A 19087-nucleotide genomic window follows, 5' to 3' on the forward strand; every position below is an offset into this window, starting at 1 on the left:
TTATCAAGTGCAGAAGCAGAATTTCGAGGGATCAGAAGTGGCCTGATGGAGATACTTTGGCTTAGGAGGTTGTTAACAGAAATTGGCTTCCCACCAACACGAAAAAGTTAACTTTTCTGTGGCAATATAACTGCAATTAGCATTTCAGAAAATCCCGTGCAGCATGACAGGACTAAACATGTTGAGGTCGATCGTCACTTTATCAAAGAGAAACTTGAAAGCGGGATTATCGAGTTCCCATTTGTCCGATCCAAGGAACAACTGGCAGACATTCTCACCAAGGCGCTGAGTCCTACAAAATTCAAAGAATTCATTGGCAAGTTAAGTATCGGGGATACCGTTACTCAACTTGGGGGAGAGTGTTGGAAAGAGGGACGTTATTAATATGCCGCCCAACATTCATTTTGGGTGGTGAGTCCCTAAGTCTTGTGGAGTACCAAGTGGAGTATAATCCCTAAGTTTTGTAGAGTTCCAATCACATTTATTGATGTACTAGATCCTTCTCTTTCTCCCTATAAATACTAGGGTGAATGAGCATTTGAATTAACAAGAAAAACATACAAGAAATATTTTCTTTCTACTTCCTACTCTCAATATGCCTTACCAACTTATCTATACCTCTCTCGATAATTCAGGTAACCTCCTCAAGCAATTATAGCCATTTTCGAAACTACAATGATTTTATACAGGAGTCATACAGATTAAGGTAGTTGAGAGTTAAAATGATAAATGCGATCTACCAAAATAAAAATAAATGAGTTAGCAACATCTCTTGCCTAAATCTTGCTGCAACTACTCTTTAACATAAAAAAGCTAACTCCTAACTATTTGGGAAATTTAATGACGATGATAAGCACTTGCACATTGAATTGATGCCTACTATTTACCAATGTGTGATTTAGCCAAATAGGCTGCAAAACTCATCTTGCATAGTTGATATCACCAAGGCCTCCCTATACCTCCAATTCGCCGAGCCAGCTCGAAATCCTTTTTCACTGACAAGGTGATACAAAATAACTTTCAAAAACCAGGAACACATGTTGATCATTTACACATGCATGTATGCGTGTGCACGCAGGAGCCTCGTGATAAATACTAACAAATAAAATGCTCTTCAAGACTGACAAGTTGTACTCATAAATTCAAGACATAATGTAGGTATAAGGAACCTAATATAGATGGAAGGAGAAGAACTTACTTAGAGTCACACGCTTTGCATGAATTGCACATAGCATTGCCTCTTCAAACAACCTAACTATGCAATCCTCAGCAGCCTACAACAGCAAAGATAAAGACAGACTGTACGATGAGTATCAGAAACATCAACTACCTAAACCTAGTAGTTATTGCACTTAGATATAATTTCATGTATAGTACCTTTCTAATCTGGCAAACAATACTAATAAATAGATAGTACCCCCTCCGTCCCCCATAATTTGTCACCATTTGACCCGGCACGAGTTTTAAGAAATGTAATAGAAAGTGAGTTGAAAAAGTTAGTGGTACGTGGGTCCTACTTTTATATATTAGTTTTATAATAAAATATGAGTGAAAATAAGTTAGTCAAATATGGGGTCTACTACTAAAAATGGTAAAAGTGAAATGTGACAAATTTTTAGGGACGGACGGAAATGGAAATAAGTGACAAATTTTCAAAGACGGAGGGAGTATATTATAAGAACATATTGATGGAGTAACTAATAACAAAGCTGGTCGAAGAGTTTATTTATGATATGAAAATGGCAATAAACAGACATTCAACAATAATATGGCTGTGGTGAAAAGTCTTAAAATTTCAGTCAGCCAAAAAAACTTGCTACATTTTCATCAGAACGATATGAATGGAAACTTGAAGAGGAACCAAGTCTAATTAACATCAGATACTTACAAATACACTGATCCAAAGTTATTATCGGGACTTAAAACAGTGGTCATGTGAAAATCAAAAGAGGGAATCAACCAAGTAGCAAACATAATCCACACTGAAATTGTTTTGAGCTTATTGAAGTGTAAACAATAAAAACAAAAGGATATTCAGAAAAATGCTAATACCTGTCCTCTTTCAATTATTTCTATCTAGTTGGGATTTACAGTTACAAATCATTTTATCAGCTTACTCACTGACATAATCTCTTTAAGGGTGCTTTAGCCCTGCCTCCAACAATCAGACTAATTGACCTTTTAGTGGAAGTGCTATGTTGGAAGAAACCATCAAAAGAATTCTCATTCAGATTTAAATGTATAACAACTTGCATCAAGGTGCAGAATTCGAGCTTATGCCTCACATTTTATTTTTCAAAAAGCAGAGTTATTGTGAATTTACTACCTCCTGAAGAGCCACCAAGGCTTCTGCTTGCCAACGTCCTATGCTTGGAGCAAACTTGAAACTGATCTCTTTTACCTGTTACATGAGAGAACATGTGGTTCAATTAACAAAATGAAAATAATCAGCATCATGCAGTGGAAGCATCTGAAACCATACAACTGCTGCAAAAATACATGTGATTTAATTTAACCAACTATAGAAACTGCATATGAGAAGCACCAAACATGTGTCCTGTTGTCTGTATAACATTTTACTTTTGCTCATGTTTCTCAGCAGAACTAGTTTGAACAGAACCAAAAAAATATTATTTAGCTTAATTGTTAAATGTGTTCAAAGTAATCCAAAAATGCACTTTGAATGATGTATAACTGTTAATGTTTACTATATTTTCACTATGAATGGCGTATAACTGTTAATGTTGAATATAATTTGATCATGTGAAAGTAGTTTATAACTAGATTTTGAGATCCCAACATTATAATATTGATAGGTTTTACGAACAGCTCACACCGAGATACTCTGCCAAACATGCTCAAAATTTCTAACCATCATACTGAGCACAAAGTTTTGATCAAGTGCTTCAGGAAAACTCACAAGCATGTGCCTCAGAGCACACACTTCCATATCATAATCCCAATAGCCAATACTCTGTCAACATTCAAGAACCGAGGTGGAACTGTTGATCTAATCAATTGTAGTCATGAATGAGAATTACTCAGCAGGAAAATCTGGATAGTCTGCGGAGAGGCGGCTGTTCATCCACTCTATATTTCACACAGACTACTATGACGAGACCAAGAAAACAAAAACCAGCAGAAGGAAAACAAGAGGATAGTGTTGGTGTCTTGAGATTTCAATTGAGTTGTGTGGAAATAATTTAAGGAGAAGGAGAAATGATTCATCTTGCTCTATGTTTTATAAATGTAGAAATAATATAACATTGAAAAACACAGCTAGAGTGGCCTAAGGGGCACAGAGTGACATGTTCTATGCTGGTGAACTATAATTCACTGGTTTGGTATCATCACGATTCACTAGCAATATGATTCAAATGTGCAGGCAAGCAACACAATTGACCCATTAGACATGGAACTGGTGTAGTTAAAATGAAGTATCTCGTAGAAAGGGGAAAAAGGGACAAATCTAGGACATAATTCAAGCAATATCTTTATTTCCACATGCAGAAAAAAAATGAGTTCAACTGTTCAACAAAAAACAAATTACAACTAATGTGTCAAACTATCTCAGCAGAAAAGGTAGTTGAACGTAAGATATGCAAATGCAGTCTTCAAAGATAAGTGACTATTTATTATCTAGAACACACAGAAAATTGATTCCTTGAGAGCGTCAATGCCTCTTATGGAAGTCATTCAATGCATTTGCATAATGTAAACTTGACGATCTTCCAGTTCTATTTACCCCAAGATGCAATACTGTAACCAGAGAAACATGGGCGTAAAACAAGAATGGGGAGTGTTACTTAATACTTCATCCACACTTTTCCAACTTCCAAGTAATCACTTAGTCTAATTTGGGATAACACAACATCCAATGGACTAAAAAACAACTTTCGCTTGCCAAAGATAGAATAGTTAGACAAATATGCCAAGTTCACACCCAAATGACAAGTAAATAGAGCAAAATATTTGCCATTTCCAAACCCAATAACCATCGACTCAAAATGCACCATATATTTGATGGTATCGTAATATCTTAAACGCCATGGAATCATTAAAGTCTACTAAAGAGTACTGTATGTACAAGTGTGTGACATTACAGTTCGAATGAATGGAGCAGCGGGGATCAAAAGTTTATAAGACTTTTGATATTTACGAATCTCACGTAACGCCACCGTCCCTGGCCGGTTCCGTCGCTTTTTCTTAGCTCCTCCCCCAGTCCTAGCTGAGACAAGCAATTTATCACACAAAATACCATGTTAATTGCACCTCATTGAAGTATGCTATATGTCACAACAGCCATTCAAAAGCCACAAACTAGAAGAATTGAAAAAAGTCGGTGAAGAAAAAACACACGTGGTGTTGCACTCCGAGGGCTTCTTCTCCCAGGAGACTGCTATAAAAATTCAAAGCCAAACATTACAATAAAGTTTTGGAAACTCAACAGCGCAACAAAATGCTGCCTAAATTAAAAATTAATTAGGAGACACATTAAACAGATTACGCCATACCTGTGGAGTTGAAGTTGACGTTGCTTCTGCAGCTCGGATTTAACAAATTGTGGACACAAATTCAAAAGTTAGGGTTTCAAAATTGGAAAGAAGCGACAAAAATTTACAGGAAAATGCTTGCAGTAAAAACTGTGCTCACGGGAGGGTTTCCGGCCGGATGATTTCTTGGCGCTCTGTTTGATTCTCGCCATTGATGATTTTCATCAACAGTTTAGCACTAAAGGATGTTTTTCTCTACATAAATCGTTTTCCCGCTTCGCTTCGCTACTTGAACTTTTAATATCTAGTTTAAAATATAATCAACGCGCCTACAACAAATAAAATAAATAACCACGGTTAGCTTAAAATAACTAGTTATTGAGTTCATGTAGTTTCTAAAATGCTTAATTGATTTCAAAAACTAAAAATAAATATTTTACCATTAATCGGCAGATAATTTGTTACTATTATTCATTTGAACAAGTATTACCATTATTGATTATCCGAAAATGGACCAGGGACATTTGTTTTTCAAATTAAAGTCGAATCTGTCATATGGTTAGAAATCACATTAAATAAGTTTTTTTTAATTTTATATATAGGACATGCTGCCTCAACGGCCATATTTCATTATTTCACATCCAATACCAATAGCACACGTTCTTTTTCAGTATTAGTTTTAAAATATTTAAGACCAATTTATCATTTAAGACACATTTCTATTCTTTACGCGTATTACACTAATTTTATTCGACATTAGCCATTTTATAGTACTTTTTTTTTGCCATTTTATACTTTCTTAAAGTTTGTTTGCAAATTGTGTTGCGTATATATATGCGAGAAAATTATTTTGAACAAGTGTGTATTAATCCGAATAAGGAACAATCGAATTGCACATTATTTTTATTTGATTGAAAAGAGTAATAAAATTAAACTAGTAGTCCGGAGCCTTTGTCCTAGTGGCAATGAACTTAGACATCTTTGACAGAGTTCTCGAGTTCGACCCTTCTCAGCAACAAAAATAGTGGAAATTTATTTCCACTTTGTTCAGAAGAAGTGAGTCTTGACTCACTTAGTCAATTGTTAGTGGAACTGAGTTTCCTCCAAAAAAAAATCCTCATACGTGTAGGGGCAAGCGGTAACCAATCCGTAGGTCCAAGCCGGAGGGGGGTTTCTGGAGTATGTGGCACCATGCGGTGGAACCAGTCACAATAAAAAGTTTACCCTGCAATGAGCATGGGTTCAAGTTTACCCAAACACAGTTTGCCCGTAGGGGCGTAGCGTAGTGTAGTTACTTTCATCTCTTAGACACAAGTATGAGGCCTTGGAAAATGTGCTTCTGGCAGTCAGTGGGTTAAGGTCTCCCCTTTAACGGGCTACTGCGTATCCTGATTTAACCCCTCATATGATGTCGGGCCGGAGTGTGGGAACCGCAAAAGCGACGGGAATTACAATAAAATTAAACTAGTACTATCATTTTCGTCCGAGGGAGAGACGTGGGGATTTACAATGTCTGAAAATGATATTTTCTCCCAAAAAGTACAAAAATATCTAAAATAATATTTTGACTTAATATAAAGACGTAAATGTAACCGTTAATAATTTTGTATATATATCGCAAGAATGAATAAGTAGCTAATTTATACTTTCACTCTTCTGATATGTAAGTATCTAATAGCATCCATAGTGGTGCGGATGTCGCGGCTGACATCCACGCGGACATCCTAAAAACACCTCATGTCACGTCATAAGGACTTCCCACTATATAGTGGCGGGTATCCCCAAGGACATCTAGACGGACTTTCCACAATAACAAAAATTCACAAATTCACCAAATTAAACAATTTACGGAATTAAAATTTCGCCACGATTACAGAATAAAATTTTCATTAAATAAAAAAAGAAAGGTACATTTCAACAAAAAAAACTAAAAAACGTACACTTCAATCAATACAAATTCCATCAACGACGACTCATCCGCTGTCATATTTCTTCAATTATATTGTTCTAGAGTCGAATATGGGCTTATTTTTTGGGCCTGTCGGCAAATGCACGAACTCGCTCGACCTCGTCATGGGGTATCCCCATACGTACATTGCCGGTGGCCACGTCGTGGCTTGGACCTGAGCAACAGCATCATCATTGACCCACGCACTGGTAGTTGAAAATGGGCGACTACTGGAGGACGTTGATGTCGTTGTTCGACCCTGCTACTCCAAAATAGGCATGTCAAATCCACAGCCGGTAGTCAACTACCGCTTCAAGGATCATCGTGAGATTCTTGCCCTTGAAACCCGTAGTGTACACCCGTTTCCAGGTAGCGAGGCAGTTCTTCCACTCCCAATGCATACAATCTATGCTGCCTAGCATCCCCGGAAACCCGTGCTGAGTCTCATGCATATCCAGCAGAGCCTGACAATCTTCAGGGGTCGGCTTCCGAAGATACATATCCTCGAATATCTCCCTAACGCTCTGACAAAAATACTTTAGGCAATCGCGGGCAGTCGTCTCGTCGATGTGGAGGTACTCATCGAACATGTCAGTCGCGCCTCCGTATGCCAGCTGCCTGATTGCGGCAGTGCACTTCTGAATCGGAGTGTGGCCGGGTTTACCAGCCGCATCCCCCCGCACCCAGAAATACCCGTAACAACGCTCTAAAGCGCCCACGATACGCAGAAAGAGCGGACGATGCATCATAAAACGGTGCAGGAACATGTTCTCCCCAAATCGTGGTTCCGGAGCGAAGTAATCCTCGTACAACTGACGGTGTGCAGCGAGGTGGTCCCGAGGTACTATAGATCAACGATGGATGGGTCCAGGTACCGCCGGCGCCAAGGCCGCCTGTATCTCCCTCTCCGCTGCCTCCCGCACACGTGCATGAATACGCCTCATTATGTCATCATACCCCCGCACCGCTACCGCCCGCACCAAAGCCACTACCACTACCACTACCACTACCAGCCATTCTAGATATATCAAAGAAACGTAGAGAGAGAGATACTCATTAATACAAGTGGTGCGAATGAAATGAAGTTCCACGAGCGGTATTTATAGAATTTTCGAAAAAAAATATAAAATAATCGGGACGTCCGCGCGGATGTCCGTGGGGTCAACGCAATGGCGGACGTCGCGACGGACGTCCCGAGAACGCCGCAGAACTTCGGTGTCCGCAGCGGACGTCCGTATCCGCGTCACCGCTGCGCATTGGCGGACGTCCCACGCGGAACTCCGGCACGCCGCCGGACGTCCGCCATTGTGGATGCTCTAAAAAAGTGGTAGCCCGTAGCCTTCCCTTGAGTAGTAGTAACAGGTTGGCATACACAAGTGCAAATTGTTTAACATTCAAAGTGTACTTTTGTTAAATAATTACTCTCTCCGTCCCAGATAATTTGTCCTATTTTTTCATTTCGGTCCGTCCCACATAATTTATCTCATTTCACTTTTTACCATTTTTAGCAGTGGACCCCATATTCCTCTAACTCATTCATACTCACATTTTATTATAAAACTAATATATAAAAATAGGACCTACCTTCCACTAACTTTTTCAAACTCACTTTTCGTTATATTTCTTAAAATCCGTGCCCAGTCAAAGTGAGACGAATTATCCGGGACGGAGGGAGTATTGAATTTTAAAAATACTCTGATTTGATAAGTGTATTGGTGAAAAAGATCACTATGCCGAAATCTTAATATTTTGAATTCTATCTACGATTTTATAGCATTAAAACTATGATCAACCAACCCACTAATCAAATTGTAAGCACTCTATTTGGAGAATGAAAAAAATCCATCAAGTTTCGAAGGCACATTGAGAATCTCTTATATCCTTTGTAGAAATTAAGTACATTGACATACCAAATTCAGATACACCATTTACATCACTCAAAATACAAAGAATGAGACATTGGAAACTACACCTTAAAATCTACTCAACAACCACAATAAGATATAGTAGTATGTCTTTTTCACACATTTATGCATGTTCAAAAAACTCTTGTAAGAGTGGATTTTACATAGATTCTCCCCAACGCGAGCACAGCTGCAACCTCATGGCCGCGATGGTATTGGTGAAGTCGGAGGCTTATAATCGGGGTACTGCAAAACAACGAACAAGAATGTTATCGCTTCTGTTCATATGTTAGAATCAAAGATATACGCGTTATTGAAACATTTCATACATTAGGATAGGGTGAAAGAGGCCTTGTAGGTAGAGGAAGAGATTCTTCTTCAACTTCTGCTTTAGGGACAGAATTGACCTCCGGAGCTGCATCGACTTCTGGAGGAGTGCTATTTGCCTCAGTAACAGACTCAGCTTCCTGCACAATGCTGGGGCTGGAGGTCACCTCTGCTGCTGCAGCCAGAGATTTGCTGGTGGAAATGATCGGTGGCAGAAGAGCCTTTCCGATATCCTGAAGGAGGAGATTTGAGGAAATGGAAGCTGTTAATCTGCTGCACAAGGAGAGACGAAAGAAATAGTATTGTGAGAAGCAACATTAGCACCTGTATGTCACCAACAAGCTCCTTTGCACCAACTTTCGCGTTCAAGACCTCATCAATCTGTTGAACAGTTTGCTTCCGATCCTGAGAGGGGAGACGATGGAACGTGTTAATGTCAGAAGTGTTTGAAATGAATTCTACGAGAGACTCGAAGCAGAGAAATGCATGCCTTTGCGAACAGGAATTTCTTGCTCACAAACTGGACAAGAGCAGCTGATCCCAAGACCTGGAGAATCGTTTCTACCTGAAATTCGTGTAAAAAAACATTAGGCAATACAAAACGCCTCAACACTCAAAATGAGTTCAATATTGAAGCCTTGGGACCTCTGTATAAGCCAACAGACCAAGACCAGCAGCAGCTGCAACACCGAGGACCAGAGGCAAAGCTTCAGAAGCATCCTGCAAATCAAACCTCACAGATGATGAATAAATCTTCTATGTCTTCTGGTTATAATAGTGCATTGCCTTACTACTACGCCTACTAGAAGTGAAGTATTAGTATCTGAGATGCTTACCCCAAACGAATCGGTCAGACTACTCAGGTCGATGCCCACTGATTTCTTTGGGGATATCCAAGGAAGGCCACTGCTCTGCATAAGGTTTCATCTATCTGTTAGTTTCATCTGCTGAACTCAAATAACCAAAGAGAAAATGGGGTGTGAGGGTAAACCTTCCATCCCCGCGGTCCTTCAGCACCATCTTTGATTCCATAAGCAGCTTTGAAGCCATTGACAGTTACCAGCTCCGCGACAAGTTCAGAGTTCCCATCAAATCTGGCTTCATCACAATTCAGAAAAAGAATAAAATTGGACACCTTAAAAATGGATGATCTCTGCAGTATCCCAAAAACCGAAGAACTCGATCATCATCTCAATCAGATACAAAAGGCAAACAATCAAAGGATATCTCAACATTTGGTGCACTTTTCTGACATTCATCTAAGATTTTGAGTTGTGTTTTAGAGTCCTGTGTCATACTTCATCACCTCTAAGCCCAACAACCTTAAAACAGCTAACCAATTTTGATGTTTTCAGAGCAATGCATATCCATATTCCTACAAATTTTCTAGGATCCACACACCTTAAATATAAGGTTTAGATTTCATAACAACTTTACCATAACAAGAATTATGCAAATGGATATGCTAAAAGCAGGTCTGAAAAATTCTTACTTGTCCAGAATGAACAGAGTGGTGTTTTCTGGATCTTTAAACTTCAAAGACAGCTTGCTCAAGAATCCTGACTTGTCTTCACCTTTGTAGGCAACTGTCACAGGCTTCTTCTTGAGGCCTCGAATATTCGGGCTTCCGCTTTCTTTGAGGTCTGACGGGGCTCGTATATCCAGCAACTGAGCATTGGCATCATCACCACCCAGTTTTGCATAAGCATTCTTGGCAGTCTCCACTCCCCATGGCTTTGGCTTGCTGAAGAGCTGAGACACCACCAGTGGCACCGCCAGCCCCACCAATCCGCCGCCAATAATCAGCGGATTGTCAGTGGCAAAACTGATTACACTGTCAAGAACTCCACCAGTGTCTGATCCTGTGGTTGTCTGCTGCAGGGCTTCTTCGTATGTCAGCGCTTTGGCTAGTTCAGAACTCATAACTGAAGATAAGACCACCAAACCGCACTGCAATTTTCTTGAAACAGATGACAAGACATTCTCTGTGGGATTTTGAATCTTGAATTGAGGAATGGTGGCTGCTGACAAATGTTTTCTGGGCTTTGTTGTTTTTGCAAGAACTGAGAGTGGAGACAAGCCAGCTGCATTGAGGGCCTCCATTGCCACTGTTTTTCTTGAGTTTTTTCAAGACATAAAAACTATGAGATGTAGAAGATGTAATATAGCTATTCTCTGGTTGATATGCTGTCTTGAGATGGAATAGTTTTTTTGTTCTTTTTTGATGAATTTTACATTACTTCAACGGTGGAAATTTCTCTGCTTAGGGGGTGAGTTTTGAGTGGGGAATGGTGCTGACATGGCTGGTGATTAGAGATTAGACCCAATTATAGGCCGCCACGTGTTAAGATGTTTGATAAGAGTTTATTGCCTTTTTTTAGTTGTGTGGCTGAGGAACTTCGTAGAAGTTTTTGGAGAGATCTTGATCATTTTGCAGTACTACTGCTGAGGCAGATTGTACAACTCAACACCTAGACAGTACATGCACTGTTGCAACTAGTTGGGAAAATGGTACTTCCCTAATTTCATTTAATTACGAGATTTGTTATCACAGATAATGTCCCCGTCAAGATAGGCTGCTAGATTCTAAATTATTAAAATGAGTAATTCACAATCAAAATTTTATAACCCGTTCAAAACACAAAGAGATATAGTACAAAGAAAGCTGGTAAAAGCAGGGGTCAAGGTAGAGAAGGGGTATCAGTATCACAAAATATCGAAGAAATATTCCAACCCCTGACCAATTTCCCAGATAGAGATGCCGGCACCCCAGGAAGCAGCCTCCTGCAGCCGCATTGCGATTGACTTCAGGGTTGGATAGAACACGACGTGCTTAACGTCCTGATTGTCGATGTACAGGAAGAAATGCTCTTCACTATTCTTCTCCCACTGCAGTTGGGGTCTATGCTGCTCCAGCAAAGATACATACTCTCTTCCCACGATAGGCCCGCCACCTAAGCCTGAAATCGACATTGATAAAAGGCAGCAGCAACAATAGAACATGTAAAAATGTGATGAAGATGGAATGTTATATAAAAAGCTCTTCTAAATCCCATTTAACTCGGGGCAGGTAACTTACCTCCAGAAACAATGAAATCATTCCCATAGAAGTTGATGCCAATGAAAATCTTTTTGGCCAGTTTCTCATGACCACCAGAGCTGGTGGCATCAAGGAGAAGTTCCAAGGTAGAGTGAATCCACTTCAAAGGTGCATTTGGACCTGGATTCTGCGGACCTGAGAAATCGTAAGTCATAAGAGAGAAACCATCCACATCATCACCTAATCTTCGAAGATCTTCTGGGCCAAAATCATATTCTTCTAACTCCTTTGAGCGAGGTGGACCTATGACATATACTAATTGCAAACTCTGCCTTTTATGCTGATCCAAGCTAACGGAATGCATGGCTTGTCCGAGCTGAATGACAAACTGCAGAGCCTGAGCTTGCAAAGTAAAAGCTGATTCAGTCATAGGTGATGAGGCCTGCTAGTAAAGCGATTGCCACTACACTTGTGACCTAAAATTTGAAGAGAAGAAATGTGAAAAAATCCCCAACTTACAGTAATTCGCATGCCTGGATCATGCAAAATTCCATAGGCTGCCCATCTTGACCAGGACTCCAACACGATACCATCGTATCCCATTTCCCTTAAGCAGAAGTCAATAGAAGATATTGTGAATGGAGATTGGAGAAGGTGCACCTTGATCATTTCAAACGCACGACCATTTATAATGTAAGAGTGAATCAGAGAAAAGGCAATGGGCTTACTTGCATTCTGTTACAATAAGATTGATTGCTCTCTCCCTCTGTTTTTTCTTTTTCAGCAGATCCAGGGGAATTGCTTCCAAAACAACTCTAGGTAAAATCTAGTCACCAGATCATGGAAAGGAACAATAAACTCAGTGATAGAGATATAATAATATAGAGAACAATTTTCTGAAACAATGTGTCAAAATGGTTCTTTTATATTACCAGCATAAATTTTAGAAGGCTCATTTTAACTCTAGACGAGTGTTCTCAGAGAAAGCTAAGGAGAATACTCCCACAAGCATATTGAGATCGTCATTTTCTCAGTTGAGTTTGTGCAAGCTAGATTTTACCAATTTCTAACTGGATATTTATGTAGAATTATGATAGACCTAACAATACCCACTTAGGCCACCTAAGAAGAATGTAAAGGAGATACTATTAATAAGGATGGACAAGTAATAGTGGGGAGAATCCAGGACGAAGCAGGTAAGCATTTGAAGATCACAGAGTCCTCAAAAGGATTGTCCTATAATATAGAAATCCATTGAGTAGAAGAAGAAATTAAAGTCACACTTGTGATTTACCGAAGATAGCCAAAGCCATGACAACAAGTAATTTATCATGTGGCAGAAAACAATGAGTCTGTGAACTTAATCTCAAGCAAAAAAGTTCTGTTATTTAGTCAATAATTTTTTCTTCTGCAAGGTAAAAGCTGCATAATGCAGTTGTGATAGTAACAAGTTATACCAGTTCTCTCTCTCTATATCTATATATATGTTCAGTTCAGGGACTAATAAATGGGAGCAGCAAAAGAACCTGAGAATTTCCAGTCCTCTTGATATCTGCAATCCAATGTTTATCAGCATTATGCCTTCCCTCCAAAACCAATTTTGTTTCCTGGCTGCCAGGAGCAGCTAGGTTAGGGCAAATTAGCAAACTGCAGTACAAATCACCCAAATCCCTTGCTACACCACATGCAATTACAAACTAAAAAGAACTTGGAACGCACAATACTAATTTATCTTTGGAGCATCAATAAGAAATGTCTAAGCAGGAGTAAACATACTAATGGATTTTTCAACAAACGATCTCAAGGTAGGGGCTTTTCAAAATCACGTGCACATGTACCTCTTTAGTTCGTACCAAACAGGGGAAAGATGAGTCAACTTATTGCTAAACTTCTTTGCCATTTCATACCCTTGTGAATTCCTGCAGAAATAAGTACTTATGAGCTCATTTATATATGAACCATAATCCCTGATAGCTCAAAGTGAAACTTTGCTGCAAAATGCAATCTCTTATAGTAATTTGTAACGGATTTCTTGATAAATTACATATTCTGTTGTAGCATTAAGAGAACATAGCTTCTTTCAGGCGTGAATGAAGAATGCAAAACATAAATGGAACTTACCAGTTACCACATACTTCATTATTAAACTTATTATACTAATAAGCGTATTAATCATAGTATCTAACAAGTATACAAATGGAAATCAGCCGTCGAATCGAAGCAGTGATTACCATGGAGTAATGTAAGCAAGCACAGGATTTTCAAAATTTCTTCGAGATGAATTCTCCGAAGTCATCGTATTCTCCTGAATTTCTTAAATTAACAAAACCATCAGTCAATTTCAAAAGCGACAGCATATATAAACAGATGCACAAAAAAATTGATGAAAGGAGATCGAGAAGCGTACATGGAGAACTTGCTGGTAATCAATTTTCTCAGCAACGAGTCCTCGGCGGTAGACATACGGTAGGTCGGGGGTAGCCGGAGAAGGGGTGTGCAATATACGGTAAACTATAACGGAAACGATAGGAACTACAAAGAGCAATAATACCGTTGCGGTGGTGGTGTTGCCTTTGCGATCTGATTCAGTGAGCGAGGCGGACGGTTTGTCGGGGCGATCTCCGGTGCGGCGTTCTCGCTTTCTGCCCATCTATGCCGATGAACCGCGGATCGGTGTTCGTTCCGGTTGAGAATCTATTGGGCTTTGGGCAGACCACTATTTAACATTTTTCAATAGGGCTAATTTTTTCTTGAAATATATCTGTAAAAAATAGTGTTGATGATTAACGATACAAGTTTTAACCGTGCAGGTGAACATTCTAATGCCTATGCAAGTGATTCTCAGTAATCTGGGTAATTGAGTGAGAATTGAACACGCCACAAATTTGGGTTGGATGAACTCCACACGCTTTTGCGGTACACGGCATTAACAAGACTTAGCATGTCATATCTTGCTATTGTCGCAACATGTGAGTGAACACGAGAGTTTTCATACATGTACACTTTCTTGAAGTACTTCACTATATGTTTATTTCCACATTTCCTAGAAGCGCGTTGCCTCTCAGAATTTCATAAATCCCTTGGATTATGTGACATGGGTTTACGCCATGTAACATGTACTTGGCCTCTTGCATCATTCTCGCTCACATTTTTATACGCCTACAGTATTAACTCTGTTGCCACTGACATGCTTGTGTGGCTCTTACAGTCAAGCACTCAACAATTATGTCAATGCAAGCTTGATAAGTTGTCTTGCATCATTAAATACATTGCTGTAGCACTTAATCGTTGTCTCATCCCATCTTTGACATTTATCATACACCAGAGTCCACTTCTTTTGTCTATAGCTTGAAGCTACCCAATAGGCTCTTCGCACTATGCCTTTTGATAAACTTACGCTTCTTTGCAGCAATTCTCATTACCCAGTCTAATTTATTTTACCTTATTGCTATTTGTAAAACCGTCCTCCTCACGTGCACCAAGCAAAATCAGTGATGACCATGATTATGAATTCATTGAATTTCAAGAACATTCTTAGATTTGTTCTTTATTGGATAAAATAATACTCCATTTGTCCCAAAATAAGCGACTCACATTCCTTTTTGGGACGTCCCAAGACAAGTGAGTCATTTCTTTTTTTGGTATTCACTCTCTTACTTTTTCTCCCTACTTTATTAACTCTCTTACTTTATTCAATTTCCACCTTACTAACAAAACTTCATTTCCTTAAATCTCGTGCCGAAAAGTTTATGCTCACTTATCTTGGGACGGAGGGAGTAGAATATATAAATTTAATAAGAGAATTTCTAACTTTCTATAACTATTAAAATTGTTTGTGCGTCGGATCAATCAAACATTTGACCACATACATATATTGTGGTGCAACCCATCATCACGTCGTATTAATTTTTATTTTTATTTCCTTATTTTCTAGGTGACATTCCTTACCACGTGAATTTGTAAATAATACTTGCTTCTGTTGAGATCTGTGGGAGAAGATTACTTCGTGTATATTGAATGAATAAGCGGTACACAGATTACATGTTTATAGACTAGGTATTCTACATATATGGTAAACTTAAATTTACAATAATTACTACTCTAATTTAGGCATGATATATTCTCAAATCAATCACATAATATTCTCCCTATATTATGCGATCTTATTCCAACACTCCCCCTCAAGCTAAGTGATGGGGTTCCCAATCTTTAGCTTGCCCAGTACTTTACGAAACGACTTCGAATTCATTGCCTTTGTCAAGATGTCTGCCAATTGATCTTCGGTCTTGACATAAGGCATCTCCACCACCTTTGCTTCGAGGTTCTCCTTTATAAAGTGCCTATCTACTTCCACATGCTTTGTTCTATCGTGTTGTACCGGGTTTTCTGAAATACTGATTGCTGCCTTGTTGTCACAGAACAATCTACAAGGTAGCGCAGATCGAAGATCCAATTCGGTCATAAGTCTTCGCAGCCATAGTACCTCCGTTAGTCCACTCTTGATTCCCCGGAATTCTGCCTCTGCACTAGAAAGTGCAACTACCTTTTGCTTCTTACTTCTCCATGTTACAAGGTTACCTCCTACAAAGGTAAAATAGCCAGCGGTAGACCTTCGATCATTCGGATTTCCCGCCCAATCTGCATCAGTAAAGCCGTGTATTTCCATGTGACCATGTTTCTCGAACACAAGCCCATGCTCGGCTGTTCCCTTCAAGTATCTGACAAGTCTTAGCACAGCTTCCCAATGTTCTTCTTATGGTGAATGCATAAACTGACTCACTACTCCAACTGCATATGCAATATCAGGTCGTGTATGGGATAGATAGATAAGCTTACCAACTAGCCTCTGATATCTCCCCCTATCGGTCAGCTTCGCACCTTCCTTCATCTGTAACCCATGGTTCTGTACCATCGGAGTATCCGCGGGTTTGCAGTCAATCATCCCTATTTCGGCCAACAAGTCAAGTATATACTTTCTCTGATTTATGAAGATTCCCTTCTTTGACCTTAGCACCTCTATCCCTAAGAAGTACTTAAGAGGACCAAGATCCTTCATCTCAAACTCATGGAATAAATTCTTCCTTAGTTCTGCTATCTCCTCCTCATCATCTCCAGTAATGATCATGTCGTCTACATATATGATTAAGCATGTGATCTTTCCCCCTTTTTTCTTGATAAATAAGGTATGATCTGAATTACTCTGTTCATACTCGTACTTCTTCATCACTTCTGTAAATCTCCCAAACCATGCACGTGGTGACTGCTTCAACCCGTATAGTGTCTTCTTCAACTGGCACACCTCCCCATCTGCAAACTCTCCCGTGAAACCAGGTGGTGGTTCCATGAATACTGGCTTAGGTAATTCTCCGTGCAGAAATGCATTTGTCACATCAAACTGGTGAAGCGGCCAATCTTTATTAGCCGCAATCGAGAACAGCACCCGCACGGTATTAATCTTAGCCACTGGGGAGAATGTTTCTGCATAGTCCACCTCATAAGTCTGGGTGTATCCTTTCGCCACGAGTCGTGCCTTGTATCTCTCTATCGTCCCGTCTGGTCTTCTCTTTATCGTAAATACCCATCTACACCCAACAGTTCTAGCTCCTTCGGGTAGCTTCGATTTTATCCACGTACTATTCTTCATTAGGGCTTTCATTTCAATGAGCATTGCTTCCCTCCATTTCTTATGCTTCATTGCCTCTTCGGCTGTTTGTGGGATTTCTTCTTCTTCGTATAGCGCAGCCTCAAATGCCCGTGCCATCTTTGTTAGGTTTCCTTGTACGAAGTTTGCCACTCCATAGCGAGTTTTCTTCCCTATCCTTTTAGGGGAGTATCGTTTGGCCGGGATTCCCCTTGTACTTCGGTGAGGAAGCACGTATTTCCCTGTATCTCCATCCACGGTGTTATTCTCCTCTTGGGGTTCTGTATCAGCGGGGTCAGTAGTAACTGAACTTTCAACAATATTTGGCTCAGGAGTTACCTCGGATATCGTCGGAGGAGGATCACTCGGGGGCGGATGAGAAGGTTCTTGTGGTGAGATTTGCTCGGCGGCAGTGACCATCACTGGTTCTGGTGGATCCTCAGTCGAGGAGCTTGGCAATGGCACAACCCAACTTAGATAGTCCTCATGTGTAGTTGGACCACTCTCCCCCTGACTACTAAGGTGGGTATGGTAAAAGAATTCGGTTTCTAGGAAATTGCAGTTCATGGTGGTGGTGATTTTTCGAGTGGAATGATCATAGCAACGGTAACCTTTTTGATTCACCCCATACCCCACAAACACACATTTAGTTGCACAAGGAGATAGTTTATTGCGCTCGTGTTTTGGGACATGAGTGTATACAGTACAGCCAAAGATCTTTGGCTGAAGATTTAGGTGCACGGGTTTTTTTGGCTTGTTTGGAGAGAGCATCAAGTGGGGTTTTCATGTTCAGTATTTTTGTCGGAAGGCGATTGATCAGGTAAACAGACGTAGCAATTGCTTCGGGCCAAAAAAAGTTAGGGACTTTGGATTCAATCATGAGGGCTCGGGTCATTTCTAGGATTGTTCGATTCTTTCTTTCAGCTACCCCATTTTGCTCGGGTGTATATGCACAAGAAGTTTGGTGGATCACGCCCTTGTCCTTACAGAATTGGGTCATAGCACTATTGACGAATTCCCTCCCATTATCTGACCTAAGGGTTTGGATAGTGTGTTTGTACTAGTTTAAAGAAAGAGGTAAATCTATCAAAGACTTCAGACTTGTGTTTTAAAAAATAAATCCACGTCATTCTCGTGCAATCATCAATAAAAAGCACAAAATATCGAAATCCATTCCCAACAGTGGGTGCAGGACCCCAAACATCAGAGTGTACTAAAGAAAACATAGATTTCACACGAGTATTTGTAGGCTTAAAAGACTGTTTATGGCTCTTGGCCAAAACACAAGTTTCACATGAAAAATCAGAAGGAATTGAAAGTTTTGGGTAAAGTAGTTTAAAGTAACTAGGAGAAGGGTGTCCTAGTCTTCGGTGCAAGAGCCAAGTTTCCTGTTTTGTGGATCCGTGAGCCAGCATCGCACTGCCATGTTGAGCTATCTCGTCCACATAGTAGAGCCCTTGTTTTTCAGTGCCACGCCCAAGAATCCTCCTCGTCTGAATATTCTGTAAAATACAAAAGTTGGGATTCATCATAAGTGTGAAGTTCAATTCCTTGGTCACATGGCTAATAGACATCAATCTTTGAGATAAAGTAGGAACATATAAACAATTCCTAAGCCTGAGTGTAGGAGATATTTCAATTGTGCCCGATCCTTCAACCGTAATTAGTTCCCCATTTGCAGTTCTAATAAAGGATTTAGTGCTTCCATCAAAAATAATAAAATCACGTCTATCC

The 19087-nt window shown here is 39.8% G+C and overlaps 1 protein-coding gene and 1 pseudogene across 2 annotated transcripts; both read right to left on the reverse strand.

Annotated features, from left to right (window-relative positions):
* Positions 1–636: 636 nt before the first annotated feature.
* LOC121751044 (histone H3-like centromeric protein HTR12) lies at positions 637–4948 on the reverse strand. 2 transcript variants are annotated; one of them, XM_042145755.1, is made up of 8 exons: positions 4934–4948; positions 4654–4822; positions 4515–4540; positions 4360–4399; positions 4104–4228; positions 2327–2401; positions 1199–1274; positions 637–995 (listed from the first exon to the last, which is right to left on the reverse strand). In XM_042145755.1, the coding sequence occupies exons 2-8, from the start codon at positions 4703–4705 to the stop codon at positions 940–942; spliced, it is 450 nt and encodes a 149-aa protein (XP_042001689.1). In that variant the 5' UTR covers positions 4706–4822; positions 4934–4948; the 3' UTR covers positions 637–939. The 2 variants fall into 2 exon arrangements, with proteins under 2 accessions (XP_042001689.1, XP_042001697.1); XM_042145763.1 differs by lacking the exon at positions 4934–4948 and having other exon boundaries at positions 4360–4396; positions 4654–4821.
* Positions 4949–8291: 3343 nt separating this feature from the next.
* LOC121751156 lies at positions 8292–14588 on the reverse strand (annotated as a pseudogene).
* Positions 14589–19087: the final 4499 nt, after the last annotated feature.

The sequence above is a fragment of the Salvia splendens genome, chromosome 1 (genome assembly GCF_004379255.2).
Source record: "Salvia splendens isolate huo1 chromosome 1, SspV2, whole genome shotgun sequence".
Lineage (NCBI taxonomy): Eukaryota > Viridiplantae > Streptophyta > Magnoliopsida > Lamiales > Lamiaceae > Salvia > Salvia splendens.

Bases quoted from the DNA above. Each gene is read 5' to 3' on its own strand.
- LOC121751044 (XM_042145755.1), bottom strand. From the start codon at position 4,705: ATGGCGAGAATCAAACAGAGCGCCAAGAAATCATCCGGCCGGAAACCC. The intron at 4,229-4,359 runs GTGTGTTTTTTC...TGCTTGTCTCAG, and splicing joins CCCTCGGAGTGCAACACCAC to CTAGGACTGGGGGAGGAGCT. The intron at 1,275-2,326 runs GTAGTAAATTCA...TTGCTGTTGTAG, and splicing joins CCTTGGTGGCTCTTCAGGAG to GCTGCTGAGGATTGCATAGT.